This window comes from Citrus sinensis, chromosome 3 (genome assembly GCF_022201045.2).
Source record: "Citrus sinensis cultivar Valencia sweet orange chromosome 3, DVS_A1.0, whole genome shotgun sequence".
Classification (NCBI taxonomy): domain Eukaryota; kingdom Viridiplantae; phylum Streptophyta; class Magnoliopsida; order Sapindales; family Rutaceae; genus Citrus; species Citrus sinensis.
In genome coordinates, this window is record NC_068558.1 from 4,205,380 (window position 1) to 4,231,637 (window position 26,258).

At 37.1% G+C, this 26,258-nt stretch overlaps 4 protein-coding genes across 13 annotated transcripts; 1 reads left to right on the forward strand and 3 right to left on the reverse strand.

Moving 5' to 3' along the window:
• Positions 1–4,589: 4,589 nt before the first annotated feature.
• On the forward strand, positions 4,590–8,684 carry LOC102610073 (cyclin-dependent kinase G-2). Of its 7 annotated transcripts, none has more exons than XR_008052825.1 (7): positions 4,590–6,620; positions 7,284–7,419; positions 7,503–7,591; positions 7,756–7,867; positions 7,973–8,293; positions 8,380–8,471; positions 8,599–8,684. XR_008052825.1 is itself a non-coding variant. In XM_052436377.1 (5 exons), the coding sequence occupies exons 1-5, from the start codon at positions 5,122–5,124 to the stop codon at positions 8,081–8,083; spliced, it is 1,947 nt and encodes a 648-aa protein (XP_052292337.1). In that variant the 5' UTR covers positions 4,590–5,121; the 3' UTR covers positions 8,084–8,684. The 7 variants fall into 7 exon arrangements, 1 of the variants encoding a protein (XP_052292337.1); XR_008052824.1 differs by having other exon boundaries at positions 8,391–8,471; XR_008052821.1 differs by having other exon boundaries at positions 7,973–8,471.
• Positions 8,599–11,433, reverse strand: LOC102626692 (uncharacterized). Of its 2 annotated transcripts, none has more exons than XR_008052827.1 (3): positions 11,298–11,433; positions 10,554–10,974; positions 8,599–10,392 (listed from the first exon to the last, which is right to left on the reverse strand). XR_008052827.1 is itself a non-coding variant. In XM_052436378.1 (3 exons), exons 1-3 carry the CDS (start codon positions 10,838–10,840, stop codon positions 10,063–10,065), a joined length of 441 nt encoding a protein of 146 aa, XP_052292338.1. In that variant the 5' UTR covers positions 10,841–10,929; the 3' UTR covers positions 8,599–10,062. The 2 variants fall into 2 exon arrangements, 1 of the variants encoding a protein (XP_052292338.1); XM_052436378.1 differs by lacking the exon at positions 11,298–11,433 and having other exon boundaries at positions 10,554–10,597; positions 10,774–10,929.
• Positions 11,434–13,242: 1,809 nt separating this feature from the next.
• LOC102627453 (4-coumarate--CoA ligase-like 9) lies at positions 13,243–17,316 on the reverse strand. The gene is made up of 6 exons (XM_006476932.4): positions 16,105–17,316; positions 15,716–15,905; positions 15,338–15,483; positions 15,169–15,236; positions 14,368–14,470; positions 13,243–13,590 (listed from the first exon to the last, which is right to left on the reverse strand). Exons 1-6 carry the CDS (start codon positions 17,140–17,142, stop codon positions 13,465–13,467), a joined length of 1,671 nt encoding a protein of 556 aa, XP_006476995.2. The 5' UTR covers positions 17,143–17,316; the 3' UTR covers positions 13,243–13,464.
• Positions 17,317–20,489: 3,173 nt separating this feature from the next.
• Positions 20,490–25,657, reverse strand: LOC102626986 (4-coumarate--CoA ligase-like 9). 3 transcript variants are annotated; one of them, XM_006476930.4, is made up of 6 exons: positions 24,467–25,655; positions 23,596–23,785; positions 22,298–22,443; positions 22,134–22,201; positions 21,422–21,524; positions 20,490–20,941 (listed from the first exon to the last, which is right to left on the reverse strand). In XM_006476930.4, the coding sequence occupies exons 1-6, from the start codon at positions 25,502–25,504 to the stop codon at positions 20,816–20,818; spliced, it is 1,671 nt and encodes a 556-aa protein (XP_006476993.2). In that variant the 5' UTR covers positions 25,505–25,655; the 3' UTR covers positions 20,490–20,815. The 3 variants fall into 3 exon arrangements, with proteins under 3 accessions (XP_006476993.2, XP_052293499.1, XP_006476994.2); XM_052437539.1 differs by lacking the exon at positions 20,490–20,941 and adding an exon at positions 21,673–21,689 and having other exon boundaries at positions 21,424–21,533; positions 24,467–25,656; XM_006476931.4 differs by lacking the exon at positions 20,490–20,941 and adding an exon at positions 21,673–21,741 and having other exon boundaries at positions 21,437–21,533; positions 24,467–25,657.
• Positions 25,658–26,258: the final 601 nt, after the last annotated feature.

The following is a 26,258-nucleotide window of genomic DNA, read 5'->3' on the forward strand; positions in this document are numbered from 1 at the left end:
AAAAAAAAAAAAAAAAAAAAAAACTAACGAACAAACCAACGAGGCAGTTGGATGAAGAATATTGTATTGATGAGAGTCCAATCAATTGTCCATCCAAATACAACGGCTCCACCAGTAGTGGATTGCAAATATGTTACTGCAGAATCAAGGAAATTAGTTCGAGTAAACATCATATGTAGATACATAATGGAGAACTACTTAAAGCTATAAAGAAAATCTTCATGACTATGAAGGCAAGATAGATTGATGACACACCATACTAATCACAAGGCATTTTAATAGCAGACAGTGATTGAAGATGAAACGGTAACTTCACCTTTTCTTTTTCCCGGTAAATATCTCACTGACATTTTGTAGTGTGTATCAGATGAACTAAAAGGAGAAGGAAAATTTTCATGAAAAGGCATGAGAGGATATTGCAAGACTTTTATCCAGATCTATATGTCAATTTTGGGCACCTATAATATTTCTTTTGAATAAACTGAATTCAATAGAAATCTGTGTGAACCCCCGTAGTATTACCAAGGGGTTGATAGATGCCCTGCCGACATCAAAATGAGTTTCTTTAGATCAAACCAGGTGAAAGAGAACTTATATCGGTCATTTAACTAAGACAGTCTGTACGCAGGCAAATGCAAGAGTTCTGATGCAAATATGAGACTAAAAGTTAAAACAACCCATAAAGCCCTCGACCATGTAGAATTTTCCACTTCTGAACTTCTTCCATACAATGGAGATGTACTGAAGAGGAAAATCAAGTCCCTTACTAGTAAGGTTGGCACTTGGCAGTGTCTAAGGGCAACCCTCAATGGGTAGCTGAGATCACAAGTTCTAGACGGTGAAATTATTGTAGCAAGGCCATGAGCAGGACAAAGCTAGGGAATCATTTAATAACAATCTAACAACAGGTTCTTTGGATTACTGATAAAATATTCAAGGAATAAGGATTCATTCAAGTCATAGGCAACTAAATCTGGAAAAATTAAAACCACATTCTTAATGTTCAACTGCAGTTAGAAAAATATCAAGACAAAAATATTTTTAAGAAAAGTGGGTATATGTACCAAAAATCTTGCCGCTTGTGATACATGGACATGTATGAAGCCAGATGTGCATTTGTCGGGATCGGCATAAAGACAACAGACACCAGATCACTTTCGGAATAGTTTCTAGGCTATTCCTGTTATTTGTCATTCCCCAATGAGAAACATCATTGGCGCTGCATGTGACTGAAGCATGCCATCTGCGAGCAACCGATCCAAGATCCTTAATTCAGGCAAATAATTATTCCAATGAGCTCAATAATAGTGGAAACCTGCAAAAAAGAGAAATTAAGAAGCATGAGTTTGCAAAGCTAACAGAGATTTCTGAGAACTGAATTTCTAGACAGAAATTAACGAAACTTTCATTGACAATAATATCATCCAAGTAAATCTATTTATGACTTGCAACTTTACGAACTGTTTGAGCGCTTATTGCAAAATCACCGCCATTAACAAAATTGACGGTTCCACTATTCCCTGTGGTTTCCAACAGAGCCACAAATGGAGTTGCTGTCACAACCAAGAACTCTAGAAGCAGAAATATCCAGAACCTGTGGCTTATCTTAGAGAGATTGTATTTTAAAAGCGTGTGTTCCTCAACATATACCGAAACATATAGATCCCTTTCCAAAAGCTTGCCATAATTTTCAAAGTGAATCACCTGCAAATTGCACACAAGATGGAACAAAGCAGTGCCTGATAGATAGATTACAGTCGAGTTAGTCCATGATACAAGCAATGCAACTACTACACCAACAGATTGCCACCAGGAACTATGCATACATACAACATGAATGACCTCACGGGCAGCCTTCAAAAGGAAGCATGGCAAGACCAAAAGTACCAACAATTGAAAGAGACCTTGAACAACAAGAACAGTTGCATTACAATATAAAGTAAGAGCAGATCACACATATAATTAAAATGCACGAGCAACAGAAATGTAGTAGTGATGAAGCTTTACTACAATTAAGTTCATGTTTGAAAACATTGGACCAAGTTTAATAAATACATAATCATACATTTCAAATAAAAAATAAATAGATAATCTTACATATCAGAACGGCCTAAACTAGAATCTCTCAAGTCCAAAAAGTAAGAATTACTACTTCAAAGGAACAAAAATATTAAATGTTTAATACTTCTCTTCGCCGAAAAACCTTGACAGAAAAGCTGGTTAATACTCACTCACATGGATCTTTTGTAGATACTCTTCAAGAAACAGAGTCATGCAACAAGAGACTGAGACGCAAGAATTTCAAGCTCAAAGACTCCAATTTGTTAATTGTTAAAAACTGTTTATTTCATAATTTTTTTAATCTTGATAACTTTTAAAAAGTTAGCATGAGTTATTTTTCATAAGCAGGGCTGAGTGGATTAAAACGTCGGATTGCTAATCCAGTGTATAAGTTATTCGTACGAGGGTTCGAATCCCTGCTGCATCAAAAATTAAATTATAAATTTTTGATAAAAATCGAGCAGTTCGAGTAATTGCGTCATTGTGCGATATATGGGGGGGGGGGGGGGTGTTCAATATTGATATGTTATTTAGTCGAGTTTCTTTATTGAGGTTCTTTAAAAGTTTTTTAATTCATTTTTTAAAGTATTTTTATGCTTTTTCTTTCTTTTCTTTGATTTGGTATGATATCTTTGGTATGCACTAATACTATTAATAAATTAATAAATAAGATACCATATTTTTTTTAAGGTTTCTATTATAATCTTAATATTAAAAATAATAATTACGTTTTATCTTTCTAAACACCTAAGCAATTAAGTATCATATTACCACCACAACTACTGTAAGTTCTCTCCAGTATTAAAGTTTTGATCTATTAAATTCATATTTTTTATATTTTATTTTTATTTTCTATTATATGATTTAATGAGCCTTGCATGTGATTATGTAAAATTTTTTGAATTATGAATAATTTCACATGAAAGTTAATCATGACTTTTAAATTCAATTTCACAAACACAGCTTTTAACACTCACTCTATTTATATATATATTTTTTCTATAGTTATGATATTTATTGCAACAAGTTTAATGTGAATATAATATATATTACTTTTTATTTTATTTGAATTATGTATTAATATAGATTTTTATCATATTTTATGTAACAAATAATGAAGTTCATCAGATTTTATTTAATTAAAATTTTGTCACTTTATGTAATTTTATATGGTTTAAAAAGGAAAAGACGTGTTTTAAAATAATTAAACATACTAAAAAAATAATTTAAAATTATATTTATTTTAATCATTATACAATAGAACAACACTTTTGTAAAAATAATTACCAAACACACGTACATTGTTTTTAAACTAACAACAACTGCAGAACACAATTTATCAAACATTAAACTATTTTTTCAATCAGCAGCTTGTTGTATCGATGCAGTAGAAACAATTTATTTAATCAACATTTGCAATCCCAAACTGACCCTCAATCTTATAAATGATATTGATCGAAATGATTTATACATGGTGTTATGTGTTCAAATGCTAATGAATAATATTATTGACATAGCTAGCATCTGATTCTTATAAGCAGGGTTTGTTGCAATCAAAATGCTTTTACACCTGGTAGCAAATACATGAATGAAATGTTGTTCATCCAGAACAGTGCAATGATGAAATAACAAGCGATTGATCTTTTATTATTGCAATTCGGTTAATTGTACACACAATTAGCCATTTATTCAGAGTCTAGATGATCCCTTGGGATGACGCATGACTATGAATGTAGAGGCTTTGCACTGTCGGGAGAACATCTTGCAAGCGACCCACAAATCTGGGTGTTTCTAGAATTAATTGGGATGTAAAAGGCATAACTTATTTCCCGGACTGCTAGATCCAACTCATTTGGGCTTCAAATTCACATCAAGCCTCATGTGTAACGAGTATATCGGACCAATTAGTGAGCAGGTCGTGGGCTAACGATTATGTTCTCAGTGTTAGAGTGAAAATAAAGTATTTTTATTGAATAATGATGTAGACACAAACTCTTGTATAAATTTATTTTGTACAAATTGACGAGACATTAGTTTATTGGTTGAATGAAAATATAAATTAATAAAAATAAATCATGTGGGGCAAGTGATATTTAATTCAACTAATCTTATCATGCCATATCAGTTTGTACAAAATAAATTTGTACAAGAGTTTGTGGCTGTATCATTATCATTTTTATTTCTCAATTATAGTGAGGACTCTGTAAAGACTGTAATGTTCTTTTTAAAATAAAATATTGATACTTTTTTTTAGACAAATTTAAATTACTCTGTTTAAATTTGGACGGGCTTGCAAGCCATTTGACTAAATCTTACAAAAAAAAAAATTGATGGTTATACAAGTATATATCATTATTATTTCGATTAAAAGAGAAAAGGATCTGAAACAAACAAAGCAAAGACTAAATGGGCCAGAAACAGAAACACGGAAAGTATTGTGGAAGGAAAAAAATTTCAGAACAAATTCGGGCCACCAGTTCTAAACCGACATAAAAAAATACATTCTCTTGCGCCTATAAATAATCTCAAGAGATCCCCGAGAACGCAAACGCGTTGACAAAGAAGCTCCGTAGCTGTGCGATATCGTTTCGATTTGGTCCTGGTATCGTTGGTCCTGATATCGTTGGTCCTTCCCTTGTCTCTCCATCAATCTCCGGTAAGATCTTCATTACCTGTGAATTTTGAAGGAGAGACAGCCGTAAGCACCAAAATTCATCTTCTAGGGTTTTGTTTGTGCTTTGATTCGCATCTCAATTTGTTTTTTTAATTTTTACCTTCATTCATCATCATAATTTGTTTGATTTCTATACCTGATCTGTATTCTTGATCTGATTTTCGTGTTTTTGACTGTTGAAGTATTGTTGTATACTTGATTAGGGTTTTGTGGGAGGAAAAAGGGGAAATTTTAATTCGGTTTGAAATTTGTGAAACTGTTGAATTTCTGAGGATAAGGGTTGGGATTTTGGGTTGAATTGGGTTTCTTTTTCCTTACAATACCAATATTGTATTTTTTTGTTTGAGTTTGATTTTTGATTGAGAAGAGTTGTGGTTGTTAATAATATGGCGGCAGGGCGACCTGATGTTTCAAGGAGAAGAGAGTGTTATGGTTACTACAAAAAAGACGAACAGGTTGTTCGTTACAAAAATGGTTCTGGTTATGATGAATTGGGTCATCATGGTGGTAATAACAAGCGGAGAAATGGGTGCCCTTTTTTGTCAAATGGGCACAAGAAACGTGGTGGAGCCCGATTAGATGATGCACCATGTATTAGTAATGGTGAAGTGTCGAAGTGTGATGAGGGGGTTCAGTTGCCTCCGGAGAAGAAATTCAAGTTTACACCCATTATATGGGACTTAGAAGAGAAGGAAGTGAGCATTTCATCTAAAAGCAGAGCTGTACCTACAAGTGCTGCTTTATCTTGTCCTAAGTCTCCTGCAAGCTCGGTTAGTGAGGTTTTTGATGCTGGCTCTGATGGAACATTTGCAAAAAGTCCAATCTCGGGGAACCTGGCCAAAGAATTGGACTTCTCCTCAGATAAGCTTCTTGTGGCTGGTGGATCAGCAGAATCCACAGTATCTGATTCTCGAGTGGGTATGTCTCCTTCTTTCCTTGAAGAAGCGCAGATTGGGACTGATGATCTGGATAAGATTCAGTTGGAGGAGGAGGAGTTTGTTCCAGCAAAGCATATATCAACATCACGGTGGGCATCTGATAGTGACAGTCCGATGGCCAGGTCTTTATCTGATAGGGAAGACACCCCTAAAAGGGAGGAACAGGCTTCAAAGAGGTCTACTCCTGAGAGTGGTGAGATTTTTAGAGAAAGCTCTGAAGATGAGGCCAGGCTGTTGGGATCTGATAGCGAAGTTGGGGTGCATTCAAGTGAAGATGAATATTTTGGAGATGAGTTGGAGGATAATGACGTTATGGCTATTGATAAGACAGTTGATGAGGATACTGGTGTTGACCAGTTAGAGGATGAAGAGCCTGTTGTATCCGTACAAAGAAGCATGAACATGCTTCAGGGTTGTAGGAGCGTGTTTGAATTTGAAAAACTCAACAAAATAAGTGAAGGAACTTATGGTATTGTATATAGAGCCAGGGATAAGAAGTCGGGGGAAATTGTGGCATTGAAGAAAGTGAAGATGAATGTGGGAAGAAAAGAAGATTGTTTAGAATATGGTTTCCCTATTTCATCTTTGAGGGAAATCAATATTCTCTTGTCATTTGATCACCCTTCAATTGTGAATGTAAAGGAAGTTGTTATGGATGACCATGATAGTGTTTATATGGTTATGGAGTACATGGAACACGACCTAAAGTGGTTAATGGAATCAATGAAGCAGCCTTTTAGTACGAGTGAAGTCAAATGCTTGATGCTACAGCTTTTAGAGGGCGTCAAGTATCTTCATGATAATTGGGTGCTTCACAGGGATTTGAAAACATCAAATCTTCTTTTGAATAACCAGGGCGTTTTAAAGATTTGCGACTTTGGGATGTCACGCCAGTATGGAAGCCCGCTAAAGCCATATACATCACTGGTTGTCACATTATGGTATAGGTAAGATGCATGTTATTGTTATTCTTCCAATACATTATTTAAGCAATTAATGTCTGGGAATTGGGTCATCATAACTATGGATTATTAAACGAGTCTAATGGGCCAAAGTTAGTTTATGAATGCTTCAATTTGTATCATCAGTAGGCAGTTCTGGTTCTGTTGGCAATCTTGTGAGTTAATTTTATGTGTGATGAACTTTATTTGTCATCATTGTTTTAGGACTCCTAAGTGTTCTGGTTCAGAGGTTATCCAGCTTGTGTGCTTCTCTGATGTTTCTGGTTTGGCTTGACAGGAAACCAGGTTTTTAGTGGTTAATGGTCGAACCATGTAGTATGGTGGTTTAAACCCTGAAGTAACCTGTCCTTCCTTTAGACCTTTCTATTAACCTTATGACTTTTTAAAAATATATATATATTTGCAGCACATAATTCTTGGATATTTGAGGAACTTTGGTTGATTAGTTTTCTTCTGATTTTTCTTGTTTTCCAATTAAACCATATAGTGTGGTGGTGTAATCATCTAGACATTTCCTTGATCCCTGTATGTAACCTGATAAGAATACAATGTGTGTGCATGCCTTCCCCCCACCCCCTTCTTTCCTGGATCAGTAAAATGTTATGGTTGTGCTAATGTTCAGCTGGTTGTTTGATTTTAATGTTGCAGAGCTCCGGAACTTCTGCTAGGAGCAAAGAAGTATTCCACTGCAGTTGACATGTGGTCAGTTGGTTGTATAATGGCTGAACTTTTGGCCAAAAAACCATTGTTTAGTGGGACAACTGAAGTTGACCAAATTGACAAGGTAACATATTTTTTTCGTAAAGCCTTTTGTATTCTTGTTTCTTAGGAATTTCTCAGTAATTAATGTCTTTGAAATAATTGCAGATTTTCAAAACACTAGGCACTCCAACTGAGACAATTTGGCCTGGGTTATCTGAGTTGCCAGGAGCCAAAGCAAATTTTGCTAAACAACCGTATGTCTATTTGTGCTGTTCTCTTTTTTTATCCAGTTATTTTCGTGTTTTCTATCTTCAAGGCCAAACACAAGCTTTTCTGGATTATTATGTTGCATTTATTTTACTTGAACTCCTCACAAGATCAAACGCCATAAATGGTAACAACTGCTTTCTTTTTACAGGTATAATCTGTTGAGGAAGAGGTTTCCTGCCGCTTCTTTTACAGGATCTCCGGTTCTCTCGGAGTCTGGATTTGATTTGTTAAACAGACTTTTGACTTATGACCCTGAGAAGGTATGGTCTGTTTTGACAAAGTTCTAAATTTGATTTCTGATTGTTGGCTTGAAGTTGAAACTGTAAAGGCATTACAGTTACGATATATTTTATTGTTTTATGCAGCGAATAACAGTAGATGATGCCCTTAATCATTATTGGTTCCGTGAGGTTCCTCTTCCCAAATCCAAGGACTTTATGCCTACCTTTCCCCCCCAGCATGCTAGGAACAAGTAGCTGATGATATGACTGAACGTGGCATTACATAATCCAGATAACTTTTCGATCAAGAATGTTGTTGAAGAGGCATACTGAGAGTCTGGATTCAGAGATTGCACATTGGTGACAGTCGATACAAGTGCATGTTTTCTGTGGCATGTCATTGAAGAGGCTCTTCTATTAATTGCACGGATGACCCAACTGCATAGAAGCCTGATTGGGACGCAAGTATGATTTCATTTTTTTTCCTTTTCTGATCTTTGCTAGGAATATTGAATTTTATACTAATGTCTTGCGAATCCTGATGTACATAGAAATGTAACAGCTACCTGTTCAGTGTGAAGAGACAAGGGAAAGAAATGGACATTCCTTTGGGCTTCTGACTTTAATCCCCAAGCCTCTATGTGTATGGAGCTTGTCTCTTTGCTTGAGTCATGGTTTCCCCCCAGTTTCACTGAATCATTTCTTTGTACGTATTCTGGTTAGATTATTGAGAGGGAGAAAAACTGAATACTGAAAATGTTATTTATTAGTGACCAACGAGGAATTGATGCATTTAGCAGTGAACGTGTTACAGACATCAATATATTTGAGGTAATGAAAATGCAATATTCTTTCCCGTGATTGGTAATGCACTTCAACAAAATATGTATCACTATAATAAATTCTCTGCATCAGTCATTTTCGACAAGCAACAGGTTATATCTTAACTGACTACATTGATGTATCTAAACTGATTACGCTAAAGCCTCAACTCCGTTTACTGACGACGCAGGTGCTGGGGACATCATCAGAAGGGGAAAAAACAGTGCGCAAAAGGTTCCCCCCCACCCTCCATCTCTTTTTTTTTTTTTTGGGTGGGTTTTCTGAATGATCTTGTATGCATATCATTTGGTAGTAAAGCTTACGGTTTTTCCAAGAACAAAAAGGACGAGTGACAGTTGGATGAAGAATATGTATTGATAAGAGTCCGATCAATTGTCCATCCAAATTGCGTGGCTCCACCAGGACTGGATTGCAAATATGTTACCGCAGAATCAAAGAAATGAGCTCGAGTAAACATCATATGTAGACAGTAGATACATAATAGATAACTACCAAAAGCTACGAAGAAAATCAAGACGACTGTGAGAGCAGTGTAGATCGACGACATACTAGACTATTCACGAGGCATTTTAATAGCAGACACTGATTAAAGGGGACGCGGGGACTTAAGTTTTTATTTTACCCAGTAAATATCTCACTGATATTTTGTAGTGTGTATCAGATTAATTAAAAGGTGAAGGAAAATCTTCATGAAAAAGCATGGAAGGATATTGGAAAGGCTTTTATCCAGATCTATATGTCAATGTTGGGACTGATAAATTTTCTTTTGAATTACCTTGAAATCTGTGCGAACCCCATTAGTAATACCAAGGGGTTGATTAGGTCTCCTGCTGATATTAAAAAGAGTTTCTTTAGATCAAATGAGGTGAAAGAGAGCACTTATATCAGTCATTAAACTAAGACGGTCTGTATGCAGGCAAATGTGGGAGTCCTGACGCAAGTAACAGACTAAGAAGTTATAACAATGCAAAAAACCTCCCCACCATGTAGAATTTTCCACTTCTGAACTTCTTCCATACAATGGAGATGTTTTGAAGAGAAAAATCAAGTCCCTTACCAGTAAGGTTGGCACTTGGCAGTGTCTAAGGGCCACTCTCAACGGGTAGCTGAGATTACAAGTTCTACAAAGTGAAATTACTGTCGGCGGTTGCCAGGACATGACAAACACATTTTGTTATAACAATCTAACAAGAGGTTCAGGAAGCACATTTTGTTACATCCTTTATCTTGGTACATGAGTATACTACCTTGCAGGTGTGGACCAGAAGATGAATTGATGTTTTGAATTACTGGTAAAATATTTAAGGCATAAGGATTCATTCAAGTCATAGGCAACTCAAATATGGAAAAACTAAAATCACACTCTTAATGTTCAACTTGCAGTTATATCTTTAAGAAAGGTAGGTATACGTACCAAAAGCTTGCCGCTTGTGATATATGGACATGTATGAAGCCAGTTGTGCATTTGTCAGCGTTGGCACATAGTCAGCTGACTCCAGATCACTACCAGAATAGTATCTAGGTACCGAACCTGACGGATAGGCAGTCTCTAAGCTATCCATGTTATTTGTCATTCCCAAATGAGAAGCATCATAGGGGCTGCATGTGACTGAAGCATGCCATCTGCTAGCAACTGATCCAAGACCCTGAGCTCTATGTGAGATCTTTGGAGCTGCATTCAGGCAAATTACTATTCCAACAACTTCAACAATAGAGGAAACCTGCAAAAATCAAAATTAAGAAGCATGAGTTTGCAAAGCTAACACAGATTTCTGAGAACTGAATTTCTAGACAGAAATTAACGAAACTTTCATTGACAATAATATCATCCAAGTTTAATCTATTTATGACTTGCAACTTTACAAAGTGTCTGAGCACTTACTGCACAATCACCGCCACTAACAAAATTGATGATTCCACTTTTCCCTGTGATTTCCAACAAGGCCACAAATTGAGTTGCTGTCACAACCAAGAACTCTAGAAGCAGAAATATCCAGAACCTGTGGCTTATCTTAGAGAGATTGTATTTTAAAAGCGTGTGTTCCTACCGAAACATCTAAATCTCTTTCCAAAAGATTGCCATAATTTTCAAAGTGAATCACCTGCAAAGTGCACACAAAGTGGAACAAAGCAGTGCCTGATAGATAGATTACAGTCTAGTAAGTCCATGATACAAGCAATGCAACTACTACACCAACAGATTGCCACCAGGAACTATGCATACATAAAACATGAATGACCTCACGGGCAGCCTTCAAAAGGAAGCATGGCAAGACTGAAAGTGCCAACAATTGAAAGAAACCCTGAACAACAAGAACAGTTGCATTACAATATAAAGTAAAGAGCAGATCACACATAATTAAAATGCACGAGCAACAACAGAAATGTAGTGATGAAGGTTTACTACAATTAAGTTCATATTTGAAAACACTGGACCAAGATTAATAAATACATAATCACACATTTCAAATAAAAAATAAATAGATAATCTTACAGATCAGAACGGCCTAAACTAGTATTTCTCAAGTCCAAAGTAAGAATTACCACTTCAAAGGAACAAAAATATTAAATTTTTAGTACTTCTCTTCACCGAAAAACCTTGAAAGAAAAGCTGGGTAATACTCACTCACATGGATCTTGTGTAGTTACTCTTCAAGAAACAGAGTCATGTGACCATGATGGTGATCCACAAAGAGAAATTTACGCGCACCATACTTGCGGAGATTGTGAGAGATGCATATCATAGAAATGGCAGCAACAAGAGACTGAGACGCAAGAATTTCAAGCTCAAAGACTCTAATTTCGTACTTGTCACAGTTGGAACAGTAAGAGAAATTGATTATGCTGAGAGGAAGAGAAACACCCAGAAGCAGACAGCAGAGCCATGAGAGAGTGAAGCTCAAGACAGAGCACTGGCAAAACCCAAGGAGTTTTAGAAAGCATTCTAAACGGTGAAGAGATTTGGAGAGCTGGGCCTGGGTGTCTTTTAGCTCTTCTTCTTCTTCTTCTTCTTGTTCTGGTTCCTGGGATTGTGTAATAAGTGGGGTTTCGATGGTTGATGAGTTGTGTTCTGTTTCTGTATCTGTGACTGGAACTGCCATTGATTTTGAAGTGAGAAAGAGAAGAAGTGAACTGGATTTTTATTTTCCGTAGAAAGACAATTGCCATTTGCCAGTTTGAAGTTAGCTTCATTTGACCGAACCAAAACTAGAAGTTACTTTTATTTAAAAATGGTGGGTAGACAGGAGCTGAGTGAGAACCGTGAGGACTGGAGACAATTGCTAATCGTGTTCTTAAGATTCATTTTATTGGTTAAAACATTTTCTTGATTACCTGTAAAAATATTTTCTTGGTCACTAGGATTGCCTTTGATTGACGGCTGATAGTAGTTTCCTTACCAAGCATTTGTATTTTCTTGAAAAAAAAAGAGTCTCAAGCTTGGTCAAAATCAAATCATGATGCTTCAATCAATGGGCTCAAGTGGCAACGCCTCAGTTTAGGGGCAGCTTGATCCGTAGCCTGGCCTGCTGTTAGTAATTAATTTATTTTATTCTTGATACTGGAAACTGAAAATTATAAAATTGATTATTGGCAAGTAGTCTCACATTAATTATTTGTAGCTTGAAAAACCATTATTAATTATTTATTATTAGTTCCGAGAAATTGAACTGGAAAATGATCGGTTATTAGCATCCAAAAAGTTTACAAACTCAAGAGAAGATGGAAGCAGCGGATTCGCATATCGATTAGACTTTTGGGCAGATTTGCGCAGTGAATTGCACGGACATGTAATATAATATAATTATAAGGATATGGTTTTGTTGGAGTTAATTTAAAATAGAGCATGAATTACAGAAAGTGATAAATAATAAAAATTTATTATAATTTTAATCGTGTGTTTACGAAAGAATATTTTAATTTAGAGCGATTTTAACATAATCAAATCTTAATTATAAACTAACAAACAAAGTTATTAGGTAGAGTTAACACATAAAAATTGATGCATAATATTTATATTGGATCAAATATTGTTTAATTACCTCAAATAATTAGCCCACAAGGCTAAATTGAGATTCAAATCTAACGCCAGACGAAAACGGAACTGCAGGCTCATATTAGCAGAGAATGTTAGGTGTTAAGAAGGAAGATTACAAGATGGATTGATTTTTAATTTTCTTTGAATAAATTGTTCCTAATTAATGCGTTAATATGTCAATGTTAAAATAATACGTATTTTCATGCTCGTTGAGTCATGAGGCCATGTTCTTGGTCCTTATTTTGAGCAATGAAAGTTATCTTAATATTTTTAATTAGACGATTATCATATTATTATTACATTTCTAACAAATTTGTGAACATTAATTCAGAGATGTATTTGCAAGTAATATATAAGGGTGATTAAATTTTAGACCGTGTTGAATTCTGATTGTAAATATATCACTTGTATTCTATCTCATTCAAAAATAAGAAATAAATGTCATTTTTTATTTTATGTATATATAACATGCCTATCTGATTCTTAGTAAGTTCCACTTATTTGATCACAACATTAGGGGCGACTGAATGAATGATAAACGATATTCTAAAAGATTTATTGACACTCAAAAATGCAATTTTATTGACACTGTATATATAAATAGACATATTACAGGTATATTGATAATAGAAGCAGAGGCACGAGGGAACCTGGATTCTGGATGGTAATATAATAACCCCTATTGCCGTCAATTGCAACCGTGATCGGTCATCTCTCATGCCATTTTCTCAGCATCCTCGTTGTTTGACTAAATACATCATAATTTAGACAAATTGCCAGAAAGAGCATGATTCACCAGCTCTCTCCTCAAGATCTTTCCGGCTTCAGATTTTGGAATAGAATTGACAAAAGCAACGCGTCTTATCTTCTTGTACGGTGCAACCTGCAATAGCAAATTAATCAACTCTAGTGTATGATCTAGAACCTGAATCTGGCATTAAAACTGATATAGAAAAAGCAAATGTATAGTATGAAACAGAACAACAATTTATAGAATATAAGGCAGAGATTTTTTTTTTTTTTTTCCTGCATGGAGTTATATTTTTGAATGGGGTTTATAGCTATGAAAGTAATATTTGTAGAATGCAGTTCTTGTTTTTTCGCTCTTTCTTCAGTAACAGTCAATCAAGGACTGAAACTTCATACGTACTCTTCTATTTCACAGGAAGATGAGTTCAATGCAAAAAATTAACTAGTATGCTCCGTCTAAATAATGTAAAGAGTCAAAATAATATTCCAAGTGCCAGTCTTAGACTTTTTACTGGTTGATTTTTTAGAGACGGAAGTGGTTCGGTAAACCAGAAGCAGACCTAGTGTCCTAATTCTAGACAATATCTCATATATATTTATTGATTCATGTCAAGAATTTGAGTGTTGATGACTCCAGTAAGTATAATTTTACCCATTTCTCTAAAAGAACCATTGGCTACTATGTAATATCTAATTCTGTATATATGTTATATATAATTTAAAGATAGACAGATATCCAACCAGGATGACAAGATGCCATTGCTATACTATCTGTTCTTATACATCACGAGGCCATCATATTTGAGAATATTATGCGGCCATATTTACGAAATGGAAACTTATATATGCTTTGCAATCCAAAAAAACTGCTGTCTGCTTAGTTATATAATATCGATATTCAGAAACATGCCTGTTTTGCGATGAAATCCATTAATTGAGCCTCATTGATACTGCTTCCAGGTTTTCTCACCACAAAAGCCATGGGAATCTGCCCAGCTTCTTCATCAGGGTACCTGCTTGAGAATAAACCATATGGATGAGAGATAGGCACTGCTAAACCATCATGACAGATGAACTTAATTCCATTTGAAATTGCTGAGGCAGGCTAGTCCATTTAAAGAACAATGAAACCAAAAAAGCTTACTATCAGCCCATCACCCAAAAAAAAAAAAAAAAAAACCGGATTGGATCTATTATTTCTTGATTGACACATACAAGAAAAAAAGAAGAAAGAGAGCAGTCAGTGTTATGATATTTTTGCTAAAATAGTCTATTTTCTACATCACCCATCTGATATAGTAAATTAAGTAAAAATGAAAAAGAAAATCCGGTACCCTTGATGTTGTAAACTAATCAGGAATTCTGATAAAATTTTGGATGTTAAAGAGCATAATGTTATCAAGGTAATTTGTCACTCAGGATCTACATGCACTTTTTTTCTACCTAGCATCATAGCATTCCATAAGATTTAGAACTGACATTTTAAAAAATAAAACAGGCAAATGCCTTGCAGATGTATATGAACAAGAAGATATATTCTAAATGTACGCGAAATGATGAACAGTATTCAGCAACTGTTTTAAATGGATAGCAAAACAAATTTACCATTAAGAGACATTACCCCCCTCAATCCCCCTTGTGCGGGACTTTGAAGGCATGAGTGGCAAACAAAGTATATGCAGCAAGCAAATAAAATGACACAGTTACATACGGAATCACAGCAGCATCAGCAATTTCGGGATTAGATTGAAGTAAATGTTCCAGCTCAGCAGGGGGAACCTGAAAGAACATTCCAGATAAACAAGATGAGATTATTCATCTACATCTATATATGTCTGTCATTATAGGACTGCTGGTAAAGAATCAGAGCCACAAATCACCTGATATGCCTTATATTTTATCAATTCCTTTAACCTATCAACAATGAAGAGGAAACCATTGGAGTCAAAATAACAAAGATCCCCAGTCTTTAACCAGCCCTCTGAATCCACGGTTTCAATAGTTGCTTTGTTGTCCCCTATGTATCCTGCATATTAACACAGTCATACTGCTGACAGAACTGAGAAGATTGACGATTGTTATATTTTTTTGAAAGTTGAAATGAACTTGAATGAAAAAGATAATCCCATTATTCAAAACAGCTAAGACGTTAGATGGCCTGGCATTGAAACTACCCGAGAAATTAAAACTTGGAACACAACTATGATAAGCTGATGCCATAAACCATACATACAGTCTTGTTATTTATATATTATCACCTTTCATGATTGTTGGGCCCCGCAACCACAACTCCCCTTTCTGTGCTGGAGATAAAGCATCTCCAGTAACAGGATCAACAACCTTGGCTTCCATCAGTTCATGCAGACGGCCAACAGAACCATGCCGTTTTGTCTCCTCAGAATCTCTCATACTCGAAGCTAGTCCTCCACATTCAGTCAAACCGTAGCCCTAAGATAAGAGAAAGGGAAGGAAAAAAAAAAATCAGCACTCACCAAGCACCAGCAATTCATACATTCATAGTACTAGCCATTGGCCAGCCATCTCATGTGATCTGGTTTAAGTTATTATTTAAATACAACGATAACGAACAGGAAGAAAAATTAGAAAAATAGGAATAATTAATTAATTAACTAAAATTATTCAGTACCTGAATAATCTCGACAGAGGGAAATTTCTCCTTGAACTTGTCGGTGACCTCCTTTCCGAGCGGTGCGCCGCCACAGCTAAGATACTGAAGCGAGCTGAGGTCATACTTTTTTGTCAACTCCGATTTAGTTAAAGCCACAACTAATGGCGGGGAGACCGGCATGCTGGTAAGTTTATACTTATCCACGGTCTTCAACATCGTCTCAAAATCAAATCTCTCCATGAAGACCGCAGTCTCACTGACAGCAACCACCCTCACTAACGCTAGGAAGCCAAAAACGTGAAACAGAGGCAGCGTTATTAACGAAACCTCACCCGACGGCTGTGGTTGTTCAGTTGGATTTGCCCCGTACTCGACATGGTGGAACGACGCTACCAAGGAGATTATGTTTCGGTGAGTCAACAGCACGCCTTTGACTTTCCCAGTGGTCCCGGAAGAGTAAAGAATGACTGCAGCGTCTGACTGGTTTACGACGGCTGGGGGAGAAATCACGACGTCGTTTTGGTGTTGAGTTGATAACAGCGAGAGGAACTCCGGGGAGTCGACGAGGACTGTGCGGAAGTTTGGCGGGAGCTTGTGGGAGGTGCGTGACGTGGCGAAGGCGATTGAAGGTTTGCTCAGGTGGAGTTGATGAGATATTTCTGAGGTGGACCCCAGCGGGTTGGCGGGAGAGACGACCACGCCGAGGGAGAGAAGGGAGAAGTAGAGGACGGGGATCTCGAAAGAGGAAGGGGAGAGGATGAAGGCGACGTCGTTCTTGGAGAGAGAGTAATGCTTTTGGAGGGAGAGCGTGAGGGAGTTGGTTTGGCGGAGGAACTCAGGGTAAGTGAGGCGTCGACCGGTGGCGGCGTTCATGAGAAATGGTGCGGCGGTCGTGGTGGCTGATTTGTGGAGGATCGATAAAGTGAATTGTGTGACGGAGAGAGGCTGAGACGATGGCGGCAGAGGAATCTTTGGTCTTACGCTGTGGAATGTTTTCGTCTGTGAACAAAAGCCGCTGTTTGGATCAATCAGACCGTTGCTGTTTGTCCCCGCCATAAATTGAGATTCAAATCGAACTGAGAGACAATAGCAGAGAAGATTTTAAGTCAAAGGATGATGATTAAACGGTGATCATGAACCTGCGACGGCTGCTACAGATTTTTTCTTTTCATGCATGGTATCGATTATTGGCTTTTATTTTAATCTGATAAATTATTATTATTAATTTTATTTTAACTAGCTGTTGGTCATACTTGACTATTAAATGCCAATTGTTGACCTAATTTCTTTCTTTTTTTTTTTTTAAATAACAAATATAATCAGTTCTGTAAAATGGGGCCAGGCGGGCGAGGCGTGCCGCCAGATGCTTCTCGGGTGTGGCCAGATCAGACGATGCCCCGCAGCCAACAACTCTCCTTCTAACAACTACGGAAACCAAGTACTATCTGTTTGGATATTCTAATATTCATGTACATGGATTAACTCCTATAGTCCTATGTAGGTCAATTAGCAATAATTTCTCGGCGGACTTCCAAGAAGCTTGTCAACGAATTTCGGAGATACTGATCGTGTAATTTAGGATTGGGTTTTATTTAACATTAAGGTATTATAATAATTTTTAAACTATAACTCTTATGAAAAAAAAAACTATGAAATAAAAGTTTATATTATATAATAAATATAATTTTTAAATAATAATTTTGATAAAATTATTAAAGACGTAATAAATTTTTCATCATATAAGTGAAAACTCATATCAATATAATTTCTAATTTATAGTAACTAGTGTTTATCAAAAATTACAGCAGTCAAGCAGTTAATATTTACCAAATATTGTAGTGCTATAACTTTTTAACTATAATTACCCAATCTCAAATTCAAATAGATTCTTAGTTATTTTGGTCAATCGACTGTGGAAGCTTTTTCTCGAGGTGCTATTGGCCAGGTAAATATTGCTTACTCTTGTTGATGTACAATGATTTGATGTTGTATTTCACATTATTTATTAATTTAAATATAATTTTTTAATTTTGATTTCTTTCTTTCCGGCATAGACATAAAAAGCTATCCAAAATAAATAAATAAATATGATTTTTGTCACTTAGAGCGAAATGTGCGATCTAGACACTAGCAAGGGACAACCAAGAAAAAAGAAGACGAGTGAGTTTTTTGTCCAAAGCGTTTCAAGAAAGAAAGAGCTCTGGCCTCTTGAGGATAGCCGGTTCCTTTTGACCAGTTAGATAAGCAGAGCCAAGCAGTTTTGTGCACGTGAGCTAATAAACGAAACAGTCCACGTTTGATTATTCAACTGGCGCCTACGACAACAGAATATAACTGGAGAAAAGTAATTCAGGAGTTAGTTCTGGAAAAACATAAATAAATACAAAGACACATCTTCGGATCTTCTCACTAACTCTTGTCTGTTTGAATTCGAGTAGATGGATCATAGTTTAGACAAATTGGCGGAGAGAGCATGAGTAACGAGCTCTCTCCCCAAGATCTCCCCGGTAGGGTATTTTTGGAATAGAATTGAAAGTAAAACTAATAAATGATAGAAGGAACTGCTAAACCGTCACAGATTGATACAAAATCACTGCAGCAGCATTGAAATAACTGTTCCAACTCAGCTGGTGGAACCTGAAAGATTGAAATTAAATGAACATTCGGATAAAAATTAGATGACAAATTCACTTATTAGGATGAACAGCACAGCACTATTTTTTATTAGTAGTAAGTAATGAAGATTCAAAGTCTGAAAAAAAAAAATGATCTGCTGAATCAACAATGAAGATGAAACCGTCAGAGTCGGAGTAACAAAAATCCCAGGCCAATCCTTAACCAGCCCTCTGAATCCGAGGTTTCAGCAGTTGCCTTGTAGTTCCCAACATAACCTGCAGTAAACTCGGTTATTATCAAAGAAATAGAAACCTGAAAGAAAACAAAAAGTGGCCAAGGCATGCATGCATTTGTAAATTGTAAATTCATTGATTACCTTTCATAACAGTGTGGGCCGCGCAACCACAGCTTCCCTCTCTGACTTGCTGGCAAAGCTTCTCCATTTACACCATAATATCCACAGCGAAAGATATTCGATCCTTTTCTAATAACACACTTGTGCTTTGTAAATGTCTTGTCCGAAGAACCACTTTTGTCATTATACACCATACTAGTATGATGCTAGAATTGTTGACTATTCACAACAATAATTTTTCTTCTTCGAAAAAAAAATCTTTTAATTTTCTACCCGCCAAATTTGCACAATAGGAAATTTATATCTTTCTAGCAGCCTTTTTGGCGAGCGGTCGACTCTGAGGGAGCTAATTTCATAATTTTTAGTCAACGCCAAAGTCCCCGGCAGCGAAACAGGAATGTTAGTAACTCTATACTTGTCGACAGCCATCAACATTGTTTCAAAATCAAACCACTTGATGAAAACCAAGGTCCGGGCCACGGCAACCCCCTTCGCCAACGCGAAAAAGCCGAAACAATGGAACAGAGGAAGCATCAGTAACTCCGATTCTGTTGGAGTAACTGTAGCAGAACTCGGCAATTGAAACGAGCACGTTCTGGTGAGTCGACAGCACGTCTTTGACTTTTTTGGTAGTTCCTGAGGAGTAAAGAATCGCTGCGGAGTCTGACTGGTTTACGACGGCTGGAGGAGAAGAATAAGTGAAGCTGACGTCGTCATTTTGGCGTTGAGTTGATAACAAAGAGAGGAACTCGAGGGAGTCGATGGGGATTGTGGGCAGGTTCGGCGAGAGTTTGCGCGAGTGCGAGACGTGTGAGTTGTGACGCGGCGAAGTCGATTCAAGGCTTGCAGATTTGAATGTGGTAAGAGATATTTGATGTGACCCCCGCGGGTTGGCGGGAGAAATGTCGACGCGGAGTTTTGGGCGAGGATGAAGGTGACGTCAATTTTGGAGGGAGAAGTCGAAGGAGAAGGAGTTGATTTGACGGAGGAAGTAAGCGTACGTGCGGCGTTGATGAGAAATGTTGTGGCGGGGGAGGAGGGAGAGAGAGACAGAGTGAATTGGGTGACGGAGAGAAATTGAGATGGCGAGGGCAGAGGGATTTTTGTTCTCAAACAAAAGCCGCTGTCTGGATCGATCAGACCGTTGGTGTTTGTTCCCGCCACAATTCAAAATCAAACGACAGATGACGAAAGAACCACCTGTAATAGCTGCAAGCGAAGATAACAACTTGCAAACTCAAAGTCTGTTTGATCGTGGAAGATGAATTACGTCCTTTGCTTATTTATAAGACGGGAAGGAATGGGTGATTGTTTAAAATGAATAATAATTTGATCCTTAAATTTGGCTCGTTTTCTTTTTCTCTTTTTTTCCAAAATAAATTATTCCTTGGATTCGCGGTCGTTGGTATACATGTCGCATGTTACCATAAGGTGCTCCGAGATCAATGATCTCAAAAATAGCTATCCACGTGTCTCAACTAGAATAAGTTACAAGCCGGAGTGAAAATATGCAAACAATCTATCCCAAGAGAAACCGACACAATTTGAGTAGACTACATAGATAGTACACTTCCCTATTATAAATGTGTTCTTTTTTAATACTACAAATGCAATACACTGACTTTCATTTTCTTTTGACAAAAAGAAGAAAAAAACATGGGATAAAAACTAGGATGGAATTTAGGAAAAATACACTTGCCAATGTTGCATAGGATGCATTTCTCACAATGACCTTCCTCTCTTCTTTGAGAAGATGGATCATAATTTAGACAAATTGCCAGAAATAGCATGAGTGACTAGCTCCCTCCTCAGAATCTTTCCAGCAGTAGATTTTGGAATCGAATTGATGAAAGCAACGCGTCTTATCTTTTTGTATGGTGCAACCTAACACAAGGAAAACATCAAGTCTAGATTAAAAACAGCACTCATTCTGTGCAGAAACTAGAACATACATTAGATGATACAGGTGCTTCATGAAATAACACACAAGAATCAAACATTAGCATGAAACTGGTGAGTACATAGAAAAAGATTTCCCATTATGAAATCACAGGCTTCATATGAAGGCATATTCATACAAATGTTTGTTTTTTTTAATTATTTATTCCTGTTTCTCATCTGTAGTCAATCAACCATACAGGCATACACAATTGAAGCCTCACAGTGATATATGCCATTTTGATGAAAAGACAACCAGCCATATGCCATGATGCTATGCTGTGAACATGGGCCATCAAACTTTGTGTTTGTGCAACATGAAATTGCCATATTACAGCATAAGATGTGGGGGGAGGGAAATGCTAACTTCAATACATGTAACTACAATAAATTTCTTTACTTTAATATAGATACTAAGGAGCATGCCTGTTTTGCAATGAAATCCATTATTTCAGCCTCAGTGATATTACTTCCAGGTTTTCTCACTACAAAAGCCATGGGAATCTGCCCTGCTTCTTCATCCGGATACCTGCTTGAGAATAAACCAAATTGCTGAGAATTTCACATTGCTGAACAACCATGACTGATAAACCTCATTCCAATCGAAGCGCTCAGCAGGCAAGCCCACTATAAACACTACGAAAAACTATAAAAAATAAAAAATTAGAAAATTGTACAATCAACCCTTCAGCAACTGTATCAACAAAAGTTCCCATCTGATGTACATCACCCTTCCAATATCCGTTCTAAGGAAAGTGATATGTAAGAAAAAAAGGAAATTATTATTGTGACTTTCTTCTAGTACACCACCTCTTATACAGTAAATCAAGCGAAAATGTAAACAGTGTTTGAGTTACCCTTCAAGATTTTTATGTGAAAGCTAGAGCACTACTAGACATCCCAAAATTTTATTCTAAAATTCATCCCAAATGATGTGACAGTTATCAAGCGGTTGATAAATGTCACATCACATGCCACATCATTTGAGATGCAAATGAGATAAAATTTTAGGATATCTATCATTACTCAAAGTCAGTTGTTATCAGTAATTGTTATAAAGTCATACATCAAGCATGATAAATAAAGTCATACATGAAGATGTGTACAAAGTGGAAATAAAATGACATTAAGTACGTACGGAATTACAGCAGCATCAGCAATTTCAGGATTGGAATGAAGTAAATGTTCCAACTCAACTGGGGGAACCTGAAATAATATTCCAGATTAAATGTGATGACATTATTGACCAATGACCATCTGTTGATTATGAACAACACAGTAAATATCGAGTCATTAGATCACCTGATACGCCTTGTATTTTATTAATTCCTTTAGCCTATCAACAATGAAGAGGAAACCATTGGAGTCAAAATAACAAAGGTCCCCAGTCTTCAACCAGCCCTCCGAATGAACAGTTTCAGAAGTTGCCTTATCATCTCCAACGTAACCTGCATTAATGCCATCATTATGGTGATCAAACGACAAGCTTTGTTATTGTTTGGTTTTTCAGAAAACCGAACCAAACTAATGCAGAAACGTGAGATGGAAATATTCAGACATCAATATTGTTAAATGCCTTGCTTTCTGACTGCATAGAGATAAAAAAACTGGGGAAGAAAGTGTCATTGCATCTATGAGACAATAGGAAATGTAAAACAGAGCGCATGTTTCTGTATGACACATCCATATTATTTCATCTGAAACTACTTTAATCAATCAATCTCTCTCAATGATCGACAACTTTTGAGAACTGGACTTATGGGATAACTTATCCTTGACAAAAAACACTAATATGTAATCCAATTGTTTACATGGGTTATCCCCACTAATATGAACATTTTTGAGGGTGTATATTAGTTGACCAAATACAAGAGCAATAAGGCTGGGTGGTATTAAATCAAGTTCTAAAATTGATTATTATAAAATATAAAAGGAGGGCTGCCAGGTCTTAGCAATAACATCCATAAACTACTTATCAACCACTTGTTGCAGCTAATTACATAGAGAAGGCTCATGTGTCAACCAGCAGAGGAACTTTAGATATGAAAGCCAATTACAGGCACAATATGATAAATGGTTAGAGATCAAGGGATAAGAAATTGAGGTAACAAGTGGTAAAGGAAGCCTGAAAAATTAGAAAGCATCCTTCTTAATGCCATCAACAATTGATAGTTTGCTACACTGAACAACCCCTCCAGACACAATAGAATAACTCTGTCGATTGAGTTCTCTGCAACTAGACATGCATCTCCTAGTGCTTTGGATCTACAATGCTGTATTAAGGAATGAAAGAACATTGTACTAAATAGCCTTTAATACAACACACAAGTCAGACAAACCCCTTTATGTAAAGAAGCGAGGCTTCTAAAACCAGCCCGTACAGCCATCTAGTTGTCCAAAAGGAAGAGAGTGTTCGCACTATTTTTCCAACAACAAAGAAGGTAGCATGTCTGATTTGCAGGGCAAATCTTGCATGGACTTCGTCTTCATTTGCTTAAACGCATGGGTGGATCTAGGGCAAAACAAGTGATAAGTGTGGTTGGTATTTTTTATTAATTGATCTTATTGAAACGAAAGTCTTCATCTTCTCTCTCCATTACCTTTCATGATTGTTGGTCCTCGCAACCACAATTCCCCTTTCTGGCCAGGAGGTAAAGCTTCCCCTGTTGCTGGATCAACAATCTTTGCTTCCATTAGTTCAGCTAAACGACCAACAGAACCATGTCGCTTTGCCTCATCAGGCCCTATCACCCTTGAGCCTGCTCCTCCAGTCTCAGTTAAACCATATCCCTGATGCAAAGAAGAAAACACCAACACTAACAACCAGCAGGATTTCATACTTCTATTGCACTGATTAATTACAGTAACAACAAGCCATTACACTATAAAATGGAAAGCATTTGAAACACAAAAGTAAGTCCACGGTCCATTACAAGGCAAAACTTGTAGTCATTGGATTCCAATAGAATTTTTGTAGATATTTTATTAACATAGCACACAACAACATATAGATAATTGCGTAGGCTTCAGTTGTTCTTCCTCGAATATTATTCTTCCATACAAGCAAGCGAAAACTATGTACATAACTATGCAAAACAAAAATTCCACCCCCCACAACCAAAAGACGTGGTGAATTTATGAACAAATCACATAATCCAATCATCACATTCCCACTTCAAAAAGGATACTGTAAATAAATAATAAGAAGACCTCATCTAGCTTTATTAAGAAAACAGTTTAAGATGTCCCCATTCTCAAGAACTAATTTATTTCACTATCAAAATTAATTGATTTTGCGACCAATAAAGTTCAAGTAGGTGACAGCATCGAAGCGCAATATAAGAAGACACCAACATTAAAAATACAGTAATAATAGAATACCATTGAAGTGGCTTATGTAATAGCATTAAAAATAATATCTCATTACCCCACGTAAGAAAATGATTCCCATACACCTACGAGCTGCCGTACCTGCCTAATCTCCACGTTTGGGAACTTCTCCTTGAACTTCAGAGTGACCTCCTTCCCCAGTGGTGCGCCGCCGCAGCCGAGCAACTGAAGCGAGCTCAGATCGTACTTGTCAGTCAACTTCGAATTTATAAACGCGACGATTAAAGGCGGCGAAACCGGCATGTAAGTTACTCTATAATTCTCCACAGCCTTCAGCATTTTCTCGAAATCGAATCTCTCCATGAAAACCAGAGTCTCCCCTTTCGATGCCGCCCTCACTAACATGAAGAAACCGAACACGTGAAACATTGGCAATGTGAAGAACGAAACCGGATGCGGCGGCGGCCCTTCATTCGGATCGGTTTCCTCCGTGACATGGTAGTATCCGGCGATTATGGCGATCACGTTGAGGTGACTTAACAGCACGCCTTTGACTTTTCCGGTGGTTCCGGAAGAGTAAAGAATGGCCGCAGGGTCGGACTGGTAAACGGTCATATTAGAATTCGCGAAGTCAGCGACGTCCTCGTTTTGGTTTAATAAGGAGATGAACTCAGGCGAGTCCATGAGGATTGTGCGAAGATTGGACGGGAGTTTGTGCGAAGTGTGTGACGTGGCAAAGGCGATGGAAGGTTTGCTGAGCTGGATTTGGTGAGACACTTCTGAGGTGGAGCTGAGCGGGTTGGCGGGGGAGATTACGACGCCGAGTGATAACAGAGAGAAGTAGAGGATGGGGACGTGGAGGGAGGCAAGGGAGAGGATGTAAGCGACGTCGTTTTTCGACAAAGAGAATCGCGTTTTGAGAGAGCGTGAGAGAGAGTGAACCTGGCGGAGGAATTCGCCGTAGCTGACGCTTTCACCGGTGGTTGCATCGACGAGAAACGTGGTGGCGGAAGTGGTGGTGGTGGAAGAGCGGAGTAAAGAGAGAGCGTATTGTGTGATGGAAAGTGGCTCCGATGGCGGCGGAAGAGGAACGTTCGGTCTCAGGCTGTAGTAAGTTTTCGTTTCTGAACAGTATCCTGTGTTCGGGTCAATCGAACGGTTCGGATTTATCTCCGCCATGAACGCAGATTCAGATGAGAGAGAACAGTAACTGATATTAGTGCATCGTCACTATTCGTCAGTCAGTTTATGGTCGCTGTGGTACTTGCAGACGCAGAAACTGCCAAATAGAAGACGGAGTGTTCTGTAACTTCCGTTTGGCTCGTGCCTAAATTTTGAGTGGATAAATCACTTCCAATAATTAAAAATGGGTATTTGTCATTGTAGTCCAAATTCTTTTCTGAAATAAACTAAAACATAAAAATTATTAATCATTTATCAATAAAGTCCTTCCTAATTGCATCGTTTTGAGTCTTTTCACTGCCTTGCCTAGAGAGAGTGAGTAAAAAGAGTTGAATAAAACCTAAAAGTTATTTTATTAGGAGATAGCTCAGTTCACCGTAGTCAATGACTAATAAAACAAAATTGAAAATTAGGGATCCTTAAGTAATACAATTTTCAAATGTATGTTCTCTGAGTAATTTTCCGCAAACAACAAGGCTCAAATGCTAAATACGAAAACACAAAAAAAAAATTAAGAAAAAAACGGAGCTTTCTGAATACGCTGGCCCACGCGTGGGACGTTTCTGATTTTTCTGACATATAAAATTAGATCATGGCTTTTCCACGTCTTCATAGATTTCATTATGTTTATTTGATTGGCCCTACGTTTAAGAAAAATTTAGATCATCAATTTCCACATAACATAAAGGATCCTTCTCCGTTGCAACAGTTGCAACATGCAACACCTTTTTTATCGTAGGGATTCAAAATT